This window comes from Mustela nivalis, assembly GCF_964662115.1.
Source record: "Mustela nivalis genome assembly, chromosome: 18".
Lineage (NCBI taxonomy): Eukaryota > Metazoa > Chordata > Mammalia > Carnivora > Mustelidae > Mustela > Mustela nivalis.
In genome coordinates this window covers 11,808,720-11,826,120 of record NC_139037.1, presented here as the reverse complement: position 1 = coordinate 11,826,120, position 17,401 = coordinate 11,808,720, and the positions used below count along the sequence as shown (strand labels likewise).

The 17,401-nt window shown below is 44.3% G+C and overlaps 1 protein-coding gene across 5 annotated transcripts in view; it reads right to left on the bottom strand.

Annotated features, from left to right (window-relative positions):
• WDR59 (WD repeat domain 59) overlaps positions 1-17,401 on the bottom strand; it is a 228,334-nt gene that overhangs the window by 175,341 nt on the left and 35,592 nt on the right. For all 5 annotated transcript variants that reach the window (XM_082712206.1, XM_082712207.1, XM_082712208.1 and 2 more), the window contains exons 8-14: positions 15,879-15,995; positions 10,982-11,059; positions 8,947-9,103; positions 5,637-5,716; positions 4,130-4,262; positions 3,874-3,998; positions 1,972-2,136 (exon numbers count right to left, since the gene is read on the bottom strand). In XM_082712206.1, coding sequence (XP_082568332.1) covers positions 1,972-2,136; positions 3,874-3,998; positions 4,130-4,262; positions 5,637-5,716; positions 8,947-9,103; positions 10,982-11,059; positions 15,879-15,995 — 855 coding nt within the window. The remainder of the gene's footprint in view (positions 1-1,971; positions 2,137-3,873; positions 3,999-4,129; positions 4,263-5,636; positions 5,717-8,946; positions 9,104-10,981; positions 11,060-15,878; positions 15,996-17,401) is intronic.

Below are 17,401 nucleotides of genomic sequence, written 5' to 3'. Positions count from 1 at the left end.
AATGATGCAAACTCTTGCAATAATTTTTATATGGATTACATGTTGAGATGAGAATACTTTGCATATATTGGATTAACTAAAAATATTACTGAAATTAATTTACCTGCTTTCAATTTTTTCTTTTTTTAGTGTGGATACTAGAAAATTTTAAATTATGTGTAGCCTGCATTCTATTTTTATTGGATGGCACTGAATTAGACCTTTAAAGATACCTCTTAATCGTATCATTTTTATAACAATAGCAACATCTATGTTTTTTGTATGTGCAAATAAGACAATGAAATATTCAAATTCCGAGTAGACAAACAAAAAAACTCATAACTCCAGAGTCATAACTCTAGAGAACAACCAGATGATTACCAGAGGGGAGGGGGGTGGGGATAACAGGTGAAACAGGTACTGGGGATTAAGGGGTGCCCTTGTGATGAGCCCTGAGTAATGTACAGAATTGCTGAATCACTATATTGTATACCTGACACTAATCTAACACTACATGTTAATTATACTTGGATAAAAAAAAAATTTCCAAGCACAAAATGTACCTATATAACAAAATCAAAGTAGCATTTGAGAGATCCTTACACCCCTCGAAAAATTTCTTGGTCACGTATCTCCCTCCAGAAAGATGGGTCAAGTGTCTATGATAGAAACGAGGCAAAGGCTGAATAGCGTTTGGGTCATCTTGGTTTGTCAGGACATTTCAGCTACTTCACTCATGATGCTGCTCAAACTGAAAAAGGTGTACCATGCCCAGCTTGTGGGGCATTTTTTTTTACGATTTTATTTATTTATTTGATAGACAGAGATCACAAGTAGGCAGAGGCAGGCAGAGAGAAGAGGGGGGAAGCAGGCTCCCTGCTGAGCAGGGAGCCCGATGTGGGGCTCAATCCCAGGATCCTGGGATCATGACCTGAGCCAAAGGCAAAGGCTTTAATCCACTGAGCCACCCAGGTGCCCCTTGTGGGGCATTTTTAATAGAGATTCTGCCTTATCAGCTCTGCAGGAAAAGCAACTTTCTGAGTTCACAGGAGCAAGGACCAGATGCCAGGCTATCCTACCACCATTCAGGCACTGCCATCCCTTTAGACACTTCACCTGGAGAGCTAGCCAGCCTCACCTGAGCAGGGCACCACCTTCTTCCGTGAAATGAATTTTTTTAATTTTTTAAATTTTTATTATTTTTTTAATTTTAATGTTCTCAGAATTATTATTATTTTTTTAAAGATTTATTTATTTGTCAGAGAGAGAGAGCACAAGCAGGGGGAGTGGTAGGCAGAAGGAGAAGTGGTAGGAGAAGCAGGCTCCCCGCTGAGCAAGGAGCCCAATTTGGGGCTCAATCCCAGTACCCTGGGATTATGACCTAAACTGAAGGTAGACGCCTAACCGACTGAGCCATTCAGGCATCCTGGAACGGATTTAAAAGAAAAAAAAAAAAAAACAAAAACCAGAGAAAAAAAGACCTAAGCTGAGATCAAGAGTTGGACACTTAACTGACTGAGCCACTCAGGCATCCCTTGTTTTCCAATTATAAAATACCTTTTAGCTTCAGAATACACCTAGCCTACTGTTCCCAGATAAATGAAAATGTACTGCAGGGTTCTTAACCTGGGATTCATGCAGAGTTTTAATGAGATCTATGAGCAAATTATATACAATGACAGAACTACAACTATTTACACACAATATTTCTAAGATTATATAAGGCATCTGTACAAATTTCTCTGGGTAAGGGTTCATTGTTTTCATTTAATGTTTGAAGGGGCTCCACGATCCAAAAAGGTTAAGAACCACGGCCCTGATGTTTTCTATAGACAATAAAGTTAACAGAGAAGCACATCTGCACAGATGGACTTTCAAATCTCATCTACTGGAGCTTTCATTCAACTTGACCATGCAGCTTAAGATGCTGATGCCCATGAACAGAGGTTTCCTCTTACGACACTACGGAGAACGTGTGAACAGAGAGCCCACCTTTAGCAGCTTCGCTTTCATCGTGGATGTGATGGTTGTAGGGTTGATAAACTGGAAGGAAGGGGCAGCGTTGTTGGGGTACTGTGCGGGGAATTTCACCAGCATCTTGACACGGTGGCTGCTGCAGTGCACGGACACCGTGCAGCTCCTGTCCGCCGCATCCATCTACAGGCAACAAAGGACCAACAGCTTAGGAGAGGAACCTTCGGGCATCTCCGGACACTAATACATTTAAACAAGCTGACTGCAAGCTCGAGGTTCCCGGGACCGGGGTGAAGGGAGACTTTCCAGAGACAAGCCAATTTGGAAGACTGAGACAACTCGTGTTGAAGACAGATTTTTAATTTTGGCACTGATTTAATAAGTTCAAAGTATTGTGACTTAAAAAAGCTTCAGCCTGAAGCTGTGAGGTAGACTGAAACTTGTTATATTTATTTTGAGATGAGAAAAGAGAGCAGGAAGAAGTGAAATACCGGTCTGAGTTAAAAAAGTACTCCTGGGAAAATCCACGGAGACAGCGGATTAGCGGTGCCCAGGTGGGGGTGGGGTGGGCCCCCCCAGCAATGGGCCGTGAATGGGTATAGGACTTTTTAGGGATGATGAAATGATGAAAATGCTGTGGAATTAGGGGTGATAATGGCAGAGCTCTGTGACTATTCTATGAACCACCAAATTATACACTTTAGAAGGGCATACTTCATAGTTACGTGAATTACATCTCAGTACTTTTTAAAAAAGCACTCCTGGAAAAGGAATCAAGACCTCCTTCTTAAACTAGAATCACTTGGCTATCCACACCATTCTTACCCGTTCTCAACAGAGGGGTATGATCTGAATTGATACAGATAATCAATTAATCAAAGAATCCTTTCTCTCTCTTGATTTCTCGCACTGCCATCCGGAGAAGGCAGCTGGAGTAAAGCAAAGAAAGGCGCACACATGGGAAATCTGGAGACAGATTCAAATAGCTGCTGACTTCCTACAAGTCATGACATCTCTTAGTGTCAGCTTCTCCTCTGTGAAGTAGGGATAAAAGCATGTATTGCAGAGTTGTTTTAAAGGCCAAAAGAGGGGCCCCTGGGTGGTTCAACAGGTTAAGCATCCAATTCTTGACTGCAGCTCAGGTCATGAGCTCAGGGGTGTGAGATGGAGCCCCGTCTTGGATTACATCCTGGGCATGGAGCCTGCTTGGGATTCTCTCTGTCCCTCTGCCGCACGCCCACCCCCAAAAAGGCCAAAGGAGATAATTATGCATACACACATATTCATACCTGTTAGTTGAATCTGGGCAAAAAAAAGAACAAATCAAGCTTCAAAACTCAGACTCAGTTTTCTGAAGGAAAGCATTTCAGTATCTCCCCAAAAGGAAGAGAGTAAACGTTTTCATGTGTTAAATGAACAAAGAGGTTTGATGACCTTCTTACTATGAATCTAAGTCATTAAGGAAATGACCAGCTTTAAGGGAGGACAGTACAGCAGAGCACAAAGAACCTGGGGGCTGGGGGGTGGAGGGCTGGGGGTCAGGATATCTGGCTTTCAAACTCAGCTCTGCCACTAACTCTACCAGTAACCTTTGCCAAAGCACTAAGCCTTCCTGGCTCTAAGTAACTTCACACAAAGTGGTAAAACGAGGTGTTGGGAGCAGCTAGGAGGATTTCAACACACATGAGCATCAGCTTACTCCTCGGTTCATCTGACGAGAAAATACTACGGTGAGGCTATAATTTGCATTTGCAAAACATCTATTTCTCTAGAAAACCTAGGAAATAAAAAAGCCAGCAGAGAGGTTCACTTGTTGGAGCAGCAAAGCTCTCTGCTAGCCGAAATGAGAGCTGGAGGAGTCCCTTGGCCCACCGACGGCCACCCGCCAGCAGGGGAGCGAGGTGGTGAGCCAGTGAGCACCTCCACATTGACGTTCCGGATCTGCACGTTGATCAGGGAGAACTCCTGCTGCAGAGTCTGCGGGAGCCCCGGCTGCTCCGATTTCTTCTCTTCCAGGATACTGCTCGGGGGGTCTTCCTTTAAGACTGGCAGGGGAGAGAGGTTCTTCAGTTTTTGGCAAACACTTTTGAAAACGGGTCCGAGGGCCGAGGGTATGTGCTGACACTCTGAGATGCACAGGGGGTACGTCACCTGAAACACCCGTCTGGCCAATTACCTTCCTCCTCCCCGTGGCTCAGGTTGTGCTGGTGATCTGTATCTTGAACGTGCAGGGTCTTCTCTGGTTCCGGCAGAAGAGAAATGCTCTCAATGAACTCATCGACACCATCTAGTATGTCATTTGCACAAAGCTGCAACAAAGGGTAGAAGATCTAGGTCCACAGAAGTCAGTGGCAATGATCTCCATGTCTGGTTAGGGTTCTGACTTAAAAATGGGAAGCACAAAGGCTAAAGGTGTCAGCCAAAAACTGATCAAAATAGGCTTTACCCATTACCAAATCTCCCTGGTTAAATACACAGGAGATGAGAGTTTCAGCTACCCTGGAAATTTTTCATCCTGCTCCGAGTTTATGCAAGCCTCAGAAAACATTATTTTAAATTCCAAGCCTTTATTGAGTTGTTCAGCTAACCCAAGACCAAAAATGAACAAATGGTACTTTCTAGAAAAAATATATTTGAAAGGCAGTAAGGTGAGGATATTGGACCCAAACACTCAAGAGTGACTTTGTACTGAGCAGTGCTGCAGATTTTATTTTTAAGATTGAAGGACTGATGGATCGGCTGATTTTTAAGTAATTACTATAGCCAACATGAGGCTCGAACTCACAATCCTGAAATCAAGAGCTGCATGTGTTCTGGGGTGCCTGGGTGGCTCAGTCGGTTGGGTGTCTGATTCTTGGTTTTAGCTCAGGTCATGATCTCGGGATCATGGGATCGAGGCCCACATCAGGTTCCACATTCAGCCAGGAGTTGGCGTGTCCCTCTCCTTCCCCCTCTGCTCTTCCCCAGACAGGCGATCTCTCTAATTAATTAATTAATTAATTAATTTTTTTAAATCTTAAAAAAAAACAAAAAACAAAAACAAAGAGAGAGAGAGTTGCATGTTCTCGTTCCCAGGTTTTGGCACCAAAAAAAGGAGCTGCCTCTTCTACCAACTGAGCCAGCCAGGCACCCCCACTCGGGAGGCCACACGAGGACGCACAGTTCCTGCCTGTAAGGCACGTCGCCACGGAATGGAAAAACCGTGTTGAGGCACAGCACAGCCAGGCCCACGGCAGTTCACACCAGGTACCAACCACTGTGCTTCACGTAAGAAACAGGTATCATTTATGGGGCAAAAATTGAAAAGGGCTTCACAGGACGGGTGCCGCGGGTGGACGTTAAGGGCTCTGAACACTGCAGGTGAGGTCAAACGTCCCAGTTCAGTTAGAAGAAGAGAAAGAAATGAAGCCCACAGGCCGTCTGCTCGGTAGGCTGCCCACACTCTCATGCCGGGACCAGAGAAAAGGCGGTCAGAGGCTCTTGACGCTTAAAAGTGCCCAACGCTGGAGTTGGCTCTTGAAGCCCTGAAAGCCTCAGTGTGGCCTCCACACGCCACTCGGCCAACAGCAAGTGTTAGTGAATGTCTCTCACGCGTCCTCTGACTCCAAGGACTTAGGCCTGTACTTTCTGTAAGTTGCAAGCACACCCAGGCGCGCTCCTCCACAACAGCGCGGAGTACGTACCCTCTGCATCTGGGAATCTACCCGCCACATCCTCAAGGTCTGATCCCGTGACCACGTAACCAGCTGGTAGTCCTTGGACCCTAGAAATCACCAAATAAGAATCCTGCAATTTTTTTTTTTTTAAATTCGACATCACTTTTGCTACCGGTTCCAATGGGGTGAGACTCCTTCACCCACCCAGTCAACAAAGACTTGCTGACCCTCTTCTACATGCCGGGCACTGCTCCAAGTGCTAGAACAAGCAGGACTGCTCCAGTGTCTGTCTTTACAGATCTCACAATCCAGCGGTGGCAAGAGAAGAATGGATAAATACATAATAAAATGTGTGGTAGGGACAGTGTTATTTAAAAAAAAAAAAAAGAAGTAGAAGAAGAAACAACAACCAGGATAAGAGAACTGATGGCGAAGCTATTTTTAGACAGGCCTCCCTGAGGAAGTCACATTTGAGCAGAAACTTAAATGAAGTGAAATGATATCTGGCAGCCCAGCAGGTGAAGAGGGACGCTGGGATTTAACGTCACATTGAACTTTCGCCTCCACAAATGTTCCTCCTTTTATACGCTCCAGAGGAGCTGAGCGTGAATATGATTTTTTGTGAAATGAATTGCTTTAAATGCATAATGGAACCTTACCACTGAAAAGAATTCTTTGGTAAAGAGAAGCACCTCTTTATGAAATGGATAATCGATCTTGAGTGTTCTTAACTGACTGAGTTATATTTTCACATGTCACATCTGGTCAGAGGGAAATTATTCCAAAATCGTTTAGGGAGCTTCATGAAAAGATCGGGGCACTTCGGAGTAATTAGGTCATATCTAGAATCTCCTTTATGGCCATCCTTAGAGAGCAAAGAATTTAGAAGAGTTTAGAATTGAATTTCATCCAATTCCTTCATTTTACAGGTGGGAAAATGGAGGTCACAGAGAACATGATAGGTCCGAGCTAAAAGGGGAGGTAAGCGACAGAAGTTCCTTCTCTGTGTCACTGCCCTCAATCGGGCTTCACTCCCTCAGCGTGTTACCGTATCCTTGTGTGTGCCTAACAGGACACAAGTCTTCTGAACAGCTGCCTGCCAGGAGTCCCCCGGCCGTGCAGACTCAGGTTTACATCAGCAATCGTCTGCCTCCACATCTGGCTCCTTTTTGTGTCCCTGACTGTGGAGAAAAGTTATTCCTAATTCCGTTCTAATCCCGACCCCTCTACCAGTGCCTCCACCCCCATTCCCTCTCACCCTCACAAGGCCCTAGCTTTCCCACATACCCACTCTCTTGCATCCTCTCCTCACCCTCAGAGGGAGAAGGCAGAGGCTCTGAGATCAATTCAGTCTGCTTCTTGCCTGTGAAGGGAACTTCAATCACAAAACCAGTTCCTGCTGCCTCTGTCCACGCTGCCTTACAATTTGGCCTCTATCTTCAGTCTGCTTCTGGAACTCGTCTCCTAATGATCGCATCGCTTCCTAGTTGTACAATTAAGGGCTTTTCTCTTATTCTACAAGGTGATTCTTCAGCAACATCTGAAACAGTGACTGGCGCTTCCTTCGTGGAGCACCCTTGCCCCTTGGCCAGGACACCCCGCTTCTCCTGATAGCTCTCTAGGAGCTCCTGCACCACAGTGAAAACCCAAGTCAAAGCTTGAGATAACCCAGTAAAAACTAAGACATGGCAGTAAAATAAAACGAAGTGGCAACGGTCGAAAAAGAAGTAAAATACAAGAAACGTGTGGGGGGATTACATTTACGAAAGGTCCAACAAGTGAGCTGAAGCCATTTCAGGGGCTGCGTAAATGGGTGGTAAACAATAAAAATAAGAACAGCAATCACTCTCATAAATAGAAGGACAGTGTTTCCTTCCCGGGAAGGGACAGGACTGTGGTCCGAGGCTTGAGCAATGTTCGCTTTCTAGACCATGTTGGTAGTTACACAGATTTTCTCTTCCAAATTTGTAAGACTGTACAGGTTTTATGCAACTTTCTAGACAGATGATATACTTTGCAAGAAAAAGGAGTTTGAAGAAATACCTGTAACTTGCACTCAGAATCTCACTACTGACTAGATAGTCTCAATTTACACAATTCACCTTGCCAGCTTACAGATGACAGATAACTGAAAGCGGGTTGCTAGAAACTTTTCGTTTCAAGCCAAAACTACAGGCCAATCTCTCCCTGCCAGACCACAAGAAACGACATCATCTGTTTACTACGGCAAAAAGCAAGAGACGAAGATGAAAGCCAAAGTTATGCATGCAAATTGATGGGATTAAGACCAAGCAGCCTCATGTTTCTAGAAGCAGGGATATTCGGGAAATAAAGATGAGAAAATTAAGAGGATGACCAAAAGAGTCTCTTCAAAAACTATCCTGGAAGAGAGGCTCATGAAGGTCAAGAAGCCAGGATAAGCTGAGCGCTCTAATCCCGGGTCTACCCAAGACCCTTCCTGGGACTCTGGAGAGGTCACATCACTCCACTGCCTGGTTTTCCTTCTTTAATACAGAAAGACCAAGAAATATGCTTCTGTTCCCTAAAACCTTTAGATATCGTGACAATAAGATCTCAGGAGAAGAGAAGCTGCTACTAAGTTTGCATGAGTTGGTGGAGAAGTGAAGGCCAAGGGCTTCTGACTCCATTACACTTGACCTTGCACTGGTCAGGGCTGGCTAGACGAAGCTGCAATAACGAACAATGCCCAAATCTCAGGGACTTAAAGCAAGGACACCTTGCTCACGGATGCAGCTCCAGCTGGAGTTCTGCCAGCTGTGGTGGCCGCAGCAAAGACAGCGTGTAATTGTACAATGGCTGCTAATGCTTCAATCCAGAAGAGATCGCATCCCTCTGTTTATGTCTCATGATCAAAGCAAGCCATGTGGCCAAACCCATCTTCAAGGAGATGCAAGATAAAACACCACTATGTGTTGTGAAGGGAACTAGGAACACGTGGTAGGCCGGGTCCTGATGGCGACCTCAGGTCTCCTTCCTCCCCAGAGTGGCAAGGAGCGAACATCAGACTTCTGAGGACTGTGACCCCAGAGTTTTTCAGCCCTAGAGATGATCCAAAAGCAAGTCTATCCATCTCTTACAGATCTCTTCCGTGCAGGTGAGAGACGGCACTGAACCTACAAGAAGCGGCACTAGCTTGGGACAGAAGCCACAGGCACACCCCTTTTCTCATCTACAGTGAATGGTGGCAGTCCCCCTGACTCTCCCATTCCTCAAGCCCAGTGCTGAGGGGTCTACGTCCTCCACACTGGCCCACACAGCCAATCCCACTGGAGCTGCTGTAGAACAGGGCTCAGAAGGAAATCAGGCCCCCACTCACCCTCCTTCTGCTTCCTCCACTGGAACTCCAGCACCACGTCATCGTGCCCCACAAAGGTATGGACGGGGGTGTTCAAGTCAAAGACGTTCCACAAAAGAAGGCTGTTTTCCCTCCGAAGCTGGGGGACCATCACAGTCACCAATCCATTGCTGAAAGGCTATGGCAGGAAAGGGAAAAGCAGGGAATTATTCCAGGGAGAGTCAGCTGAATCTTGAATTACCAAGGCTGGAATGCTTTCCTAACTAACATAAATGAGATGACGGAGGGCCCCAACCCATCTGGGGAAACGTTTTCCAAATACCGTAAGTTAACCATCCTTCCACTTTTCTTTTGCATTTATTCTACTTTTTCCTGTGCATGGAAGGGACCACAGCGAGTAAAAAAATAAAGCTAAGCCAAATACTTGGAGAACTTGAAATTCTAAAATAAGCAAACGGCTCTGACTGCTGCACACCAGAACACACTGTTTCACATCCAGAGCGAGTATGCAAGACACGCTGGGGAAAACCCCAGAGCAGCGGGCAGGATTCTTGCCATGTGGAAACGCACCAGCAGCACGACAGCCACACGAAGCATCACCTTCCCACGCCCCGCCCCCCAAACCACAGCTATTCAAAGGGAAACACTCCAATCTCAGGACTGGCATGCTTTACCTATCGACACCTCATCAGCTAAGTAGCAAAGGGGCCCACTGGGTAAATAATCAGACTCTGTTCTTGAAGGAATAAACTACGGTCACCTAAAAGCACATTTATCTTCACTTTCCCTCCTGGCAGTACTCCTGGACTTCTCTGTTTATTTTTTAAAGTAAACATATTAATCCAGAGAACTATTTCAATTCATAAGAACAATGTCTGGTTTCTTGACAAGCACTCCCAGATGCAAAAGCCACTTAATACCTAAATTATCTTCTATGTTCCACAGCGCGTCGGAGTGACGGCCTAACACATAAAGGCAGCTTTACTCATCTCTGTGCGCTCCCTTTCAAGTTGACAATGAGGAAAATATATTATCTCTGATCAGAAGCTATCAATGTGGCAATGGAAAAACTGCTGAAAGACTAATAGCTTTATTCTGCAGCATTTTATGGTTTATAAAGCATTTTCACATACCATTTCTCAAAAGGAAAGGCATATTGTACATGTGCTAAATGCCACTGAATTGCATACTTTAAAATGGTAAATTTTATCACAATAATAAAAAGGAAGGCCTGGTAAAAATTATTATTCAGATGCTACAGAAAAGGAAACTATCGCTCAAAAGCATCCGGCAGCTTGCCCAAGGCCACACAAAGATTAAATGGCTCATTGCAAAGACAGAAACAATCTAAGTGATCTAAGTGTCCATCAATGGATGAATAAAGGGGCGCCTGGGTGGCTCAGTCACTTCCAGTTCGAAGATGAGCAAGTTCAGGGGATAGAATACACAGCCCGGGGATGACTGTTAATAACACTCTATTATATTCTTGGAAGTTGCTAAGAGAGTAGATGTTAAATGTTCTCAATACAAAAAAGAAATGGCAATTATGTGATGTGATAGAGGTATTAGCCAACCCTCGGGTACTAAGAGTCTTGCAATATCAAATCCATGGGGGTATACCTTGAACTTATGCAATGCTACAGGTCAATTACATCTCAATAAATGTTGGGAAAAAATTAAAAGGCACCAATGGGCCCAAACCTCAGGTCTTCTGAATCTAAGCCAGATTTCTTTCTACCATGGTCCACTGACTGCAAGCCCCAAACCCTGTGGCCCCATCTCCCCCGCTTTCCCTGCCAGTAGTGACGACCTTCACGTGGCCTGGGCTCCCAGGCTATGGTCAGCAACTCTTGCACAGGTTCTTCCCCAACATTTCAAGGACAAGTTTTTAAATACATACCGGCTTTTATGCCGCCATTACTGCCTTTGTCCCACCCCCCAGCCAAGACAGAAAGAGAAACTGCCTCACAAAGAAAATAAGAGAAAAGGGTCCTTGACCCCCATGTCTGGACACTAAGGGGAAGCTCCCCAGCAGGATGTGGGGTGTCCCACTCACAGTGTATCTGGCCTTCCAGACAGGCACCTGGCAAGGGAGAATACTGAGGTATTTCCGAGGCTGGCGGTAATCCCAGAACTAGAAGAAAGAAAACAGGGTAATTTGTTAAACAAATGCCATTAAAAAACCCAACAACTGGGGTGCCTGGGTAGCTCAGTGGGTTAAGCCTCTGCCTTCGGCTCAGGTCGTGATCCCAGGGTCCTGGGATCGAGCCCCATATCGGGCTCTCTGCTCAGCAGAGAGCCTGCTTCCCCATCTCTCTCTCTGCCTGCTTCTCTGCCTATTTGTGACCTCTGTCTGTCAAATAAATAAATAAAAATCTTACAAAAAAAAAAACAACCAACAATTGAAATAAGCACAGCCTGCAGACGCTCCACTCTCTGTCCTCAGTGTGTTCCCAGCAGCACTGCCAGCCAAGAGAGCAGGGCAGACACACAAACCTTTCCCATATATCAACATTACAGGAGAATTTCCCAACATCACCAGGACCAGCCCTCGGGGCCGATCATCAGCTTCCGTCTGCCTATTAAACAGGCCTAGAGGTGAAAGGTCAGAGTGACAAGCTTTCCCCCATGTCACTTTTATACCATGCAGGGCAAAGTAAGAACTAATGACAGGCAATGTGCTAACTACTTACTGCATTCCAGACCAAACTGAGAGCTTTAGGTTTTGTTATCCCATTTAATCTTTGCAACAACCAAATTAAGGGTGTCATTCAGTTCTTTCTCAAGTGTAGAAGCTAAATGATGAAACAATCCAGCTTGCCCAAGGTCCCACAGGGAAGAGGTGGCTGTTTGGACACCAACGCACTCACATACACTATCACCCACTCCGCCACTGACCATGCAGAACTCGAGACTGCGAAATGCACAGAGGTGAGCCAGACACACTCCACCTTAGGGATGCCTGCGCTTTCAATGAAGGGACACAACTATACTTGGAGCCTGAGCCTCGGTTGTGAAGCAGGAAACCGTAGAGGCAGGAGAACCAAGACTGCAACTCTGCGCTATTCCAGTATTAAGAAATTATTATCAAAAATAGATGACAGTTTGGCAGCTTCTTAAAAAGTTAAACACGCATATGCCATTGACCCATTGACCCATAGGCCATTGATCCCAACTCCTAACTATTTGTCCTGGAAAAGTGAAAAGTTCCATTCGCAGGAAAATCTATCTGTGAATGTTTACAGCAGCTCTATTCACAATCATCAAAAACTGCTGATAGCCCAGTCAATGTTCTTCAATGAGGCAACAGATGATCAACGTAGTATGTCCATACAGTGGATTACCACTCGCCAACTAAAAGTATATGATCTATCGATTCTTAAAGTACCTTGGATGAATCTTGAAGGTGATATCCTGAATGGAAGAAACCAACCCAAATAGTACATACTGAATCATTCCATTTAAATGACCTTCTCAAAACGACAAAACTACACTGAGGGGATTGCCTGGGTGGCTCAGTGGGTTAAGCCTCTGCCTTCAGCTCAGATCATGATCTCAGGGTCCTGGGATCGAGCCCCGCATTGGGCTCTCTGCTCAGTGGGGAGCCTGCTTCCCCCTCTCTCTCTGCCTGCTGCTCTGCCTACTTGTGATCTCTCTCTGTCAAATAAATAAATAAAATCTTCCCAAAAAACCCACAAAAATCTACAATGATGGAGAACATTATCAGTGGCTGCTAGAAGTTGGGGTTTGGAGGGTGTGGCTATACAGGGATCGCATGAGGTAATTCTTGTTTCTTCTGACAACTCTCTTTTTGACAAATTTGGATTTCACATTCAAAATAATAAAATTGTTAAGATGTGTTTTCCACCTAAACTGTGGCTGGGTTTCCCCGATGGCTACAGAGAAAACTGTAACTTGCTCCCTCAACTTACAAAAGAAGGGAAACTAGAAATCATTAGGTCGGCGTGGCATTCTCCAAATTTTTAATTAGATCAACACTTTGTGAATGCCTTCCTATTATCAAGTCTACCAATGTGAAAACTAGCAAAGGAAAAAGTTCAACCTCCCTAAGTTAATTACATACAGGTAAGATAATAGTACTATTGAGTATATTTCGGCAATTGGTTACTTTTCGTGTTTATTTATAGACTATCACAAGAACTGTTAAAAAAATCAATCCTTTAAAAAAAAAAAGATTTGTGGGGTGCCTGGGTGGCTCAGTGGGGTAAGCCTCTGCCTTCAACTCAGGTCATGATCTCAGGGTCCTGGGATCGAGCCCCACCTCAGGCTCTCTGTTCAGCGGGGAGCCTGCTTCCCCCTCTCTCTCTGCCTGCCTCTCTGCCTACTTGTGATCTCTCTCTCTGTCAAATAAATAAAATCTTAAAAAAAAAAAAAAAAAAAAAAAGGATGTTTCCAGATTTAAATATGCTCGACTAGTGAGCATTTTAACATATAATAACAACATATAATGATGGACAAGTTAGAGGACCCTGGGGATTGAACCGAGTCCTCACTCATTTCATAACCTGATCTTACTCTCAAAGGAACCACTGTCAGTCTTACAAAATGATGATATGCTGCATGTGAATGGCTTCAGTCTATTTCATCTGACAGACTGATTAGTAAAAGTACCAGAGCAGCCATGCCGTCCTCTCGCCCATAGGTGATTTCTGCTTTTTTCTTACTTGCCAGGAGGCCCTTGCTACAAGTTACAGATCAGAAAGGAAGGCTTCTGAAGAAATATCAGAAGAGCCTCAGGCAAGAAAGAACCAGGTTTCTCAACAGCCTTGTGGGTACAGGACTCTCAGTAAGGCTGACTTTGTTGACCCAGAGGCAGACACACATCTGTCAGGATGGACTAAGGATCTGTGTCTGGATTTCCAGGGCTGCTCCTCTAGAAGAAGGGAATATCGCAAATTTGACAGCTTAGCCCAGGATCGGGACAAAAACAATCATTAAACTGGTATGAAGTCATCTCATCGTGGTTAATGTTCTATTTTTAACAGCCAGATAAGAAAAATCCTTTTCTTTCTTCTCGATCTAGCTCTAACCCTCAATTCAACAGTTTCACAGTTTAACAATTTATAAACTCAGGTGAAACATTCAGTGGTATCTTGTTCTGGTGTACCCCTTCAATTCAGAAAACAAAAATATAATAAAAATGTGTTACTACAGGGGCGCTTGGGTGGTTCAGTGGGTTAAAGCTTCTGCCTTCGGCTCAGGTCATGATCCCAGGGTCCTGGGATCAAGCCCCACATCAGGCTTTCTGCTCAGCAGGGAGCCTGCTTCCTCCTCTCTCTCTCTCTGCCTGCCTCTCTGCCTACTTGTTTGACAGATAGAGATATCTGTCTCATATCTAGACTTATTTGACAGATAGAGATATCTGTCAAATAAATAAATAAAATCTTAAAAAAAAGATTATGTAGGAAAAAATGACATATTGATACTAACATACAAATTACTAATAAATATGGTTGAATATTATGCAAGTAGCTCTGATACGGCTTCAATTACAATTATGCTATTTATATACATTCAACAGAAACGCCTCCCTTCCACCAGGATATAGTGAAATAAATTAAATATCATGTCAAAAGTCTCATTTAATTCCTAAGCTCTGCCTACAAGTAAGGAACAAGGACTGAGTCTCACATGTGGAAACTGACCTGCTGCCTGCTTCAATACCCACGGAATCCAGCCTACAGGTAGTAAAGATGTCGCTGAACAGGACAAACTTGAGGAAAGAGGAGGAGGGAAATTGGATGGTTTCTGGGTTCTGAACTTGGGTGACAAGGTGCCAAAAATCCAAGCCCCAAATAAACAAACAAAAAAAACCCATTCCAGCACATAAAAGTAAATGACAACCCTAAGGGATTTACAAACCTCAAGACAGAAGTTAACTTTTCAGGCCTCGGTGTTATGGTTCTAGTTTTGCTCACCATACCATAAAATGACATTGTCTGTGTGCCCATGTAAACAAATCATTATGTTAATGATGCTGAATCAGAAAATTGCTAAGCCAACTAGTGTGGTCAAATCTCTGTCCTTCCAGACAGAGACCGGACCACAAGGAGGGCCTGTGGAACGAGGCTGGCCCTGTGCCCTGCATCCTTCTTAACACATCAGTCGAGATAGGAAAAACAAACAAGAAATGCTGCACTCTGAGATAAACCAAAAATAATAGGGTTACAGAAACACATAAAAACCCTGGAGCATTTCCTGTAAGTGAGAGAGACTCTCTGTCAACTCTGTCCCTGACTTTTTTTTTAAGATTTTTATTTCTTTATTTGACAGAGAGAGATCACAAGTAGGCAGAATGGCAGGCAGAGAGGGGGAAGCAGGCTCCCAGCTGAGTGGAGAGTCCAGATGCGGGGCTCAATCCCAGGACCCTGACATCATGACCTGAGGCGAAGGCAGAGGCTTAACCCACTGACAGGTGCCCCTGTCCCTGACTTTTGCAGTGCTGCTGCCTGAAGATGTCCTAACTTTAGTGGATGGGATAATCATATTCGAAGAGTGCTGGTTTTTCATCCCAGGGAGACTAGTCAGAAACTTGGTAACCTTAACAAATTTGTTAACCTTAACCTTATCAGCTTTTCTCCTTTATGATGTATCTGGTTTGGTTTGGTGTGGTGGTGGTGGGTATTTTTTTTCCCCTGAAATCTGATTTCCTGGCAACTTCTTGGCAAATAAACTTCTCCTTTCTAAGTGTTTTAGTCTCCGACTTCCTTTCACAAAGGGAAAGAAGAAAACGTTCCAAGCAGATCCCAGGAACCCTATCAGAGATATGCTACTCTCCGTTCCTACTGGCCCACACGACCAGGCTTACCCGCCCAGAACCCCTACAGCATACACACTGTGCTTGGCGTAGCTTTCCTTCCAAACCAGGTGCTGCTTCAAAATCTAATGCTTCCTGCATGCAGCACCCCTAGCTGTCCCCAAGGGTCACTCACCTTGACAGAGTTGTCCTGACTGGAGGTAGCAAGAATGTGCTCAATGTCTGGGTGCCAGTCCAGGCCATGGATCTTGGAGAGGTGTGCTGCGAGATACTCCACTGCCGTGCTGGGTTTCTACAACAGGATGGGCACAGAGTGTTGTCAATTTATAAAGAGCTCCCTGAGTGTCTACCATAAAATGGTCTGCTGGGGGCTGGGTGGGGACACAGAAACCCTACCCGATACTGTCTCTATCCTTAAGAAACTCCACTTTATTTTGTTTAAAACAAACAAAACAGAAAAAGACTTCTCCAACCCTCCTTCATACATGCTCTGTATTCAGGCCTGTGAACCTCATTTCTTTCCGCTCCAGCCCCAGTCACGGCTTTCATGAAGGATACCAGGTAGTGGGAGCTCTTTCGCTGACTGATGGAGTCTGCAATCCCCGCTCCCTTCCTCGCTATCACCCAAGGAGAGGGGCTGCGATGTCCAGACAGACTCGACCTCGAAACCGGAGGGAAAACCACCAATCTTAAAGTAATCGCACACCAAGACCCCTCAAAGAGAATGAACACACATCACAGAAGATAACTCTTCATGATTAATAAGCTTATATAAAATAAGCAAACTCAGGAGGAAACCTCAGAAATACACGTTAAAGTCAGATTTTATTAAACTATCAAATTAGAAGATACTTGTAAATAATACTCGACGCTGGCAAGGCTCCCTTTGTGACTGCTGGTGTTCATACAAAATAGTACAACCTTTCGGCAAAAACCTTTGACAATTTTTACCAAGCAACTTAAGATTTTCCTTTCCTAGGAGAATATTCCAATTTCACAAAAAGCTTTAGATAACTAAAGATGTTCATCTTGGTGATACTGGGAATACCAGAAAGCTAGAAGCAACACAAACAGTACATGAGGAATAATTAAATTTTAGATCAACTATGGTACAGCTATCCAACATAGTATGGCAGAGAGACTAAATGTTAGACACAGGGATTATAGGACAGGGAAAATGCTATTAAATGGAAAAAGTAAGTATGACCATGTATGTAACAGGATAAACCATGTTTTTTAAAAAGCACAAAAAAAACACACCAAAATGCTAGCATTTGTTTTTGGGGAATGGGCCTATGAATGTTTTTTATTTTCTCTTCTACAGTTTCTACAAAGAGCATGTATTACTTCTATAATCAGTGCTGGTCTGTGAGGTTAAGAGCAGTCTTCAGAGCCAGCCTCCCTGAGTTCAAATCCCAACAACAAACAGGCCTCAGTTTACTCATCTGTAGAATGGGGATAGACAGTACTTACTTTAAAGGCTAGTTATAAAGCAAGTTCTTAGGACAATGCCTGTGCATAAAAAACATGCAATAAATGTTACGACTATTCGTCTTTGGGGTTTTTGAATGAAATCCAACATTGCCACCGATACTGCACTTTTTTAAGCCTCTGACGCCTGGTGCCAAGAGTGCTACTTCGATACTGGGAAGTGCCAGAGAAGTAAAAATATGACCTACGAGTTTTACAACCCATCTG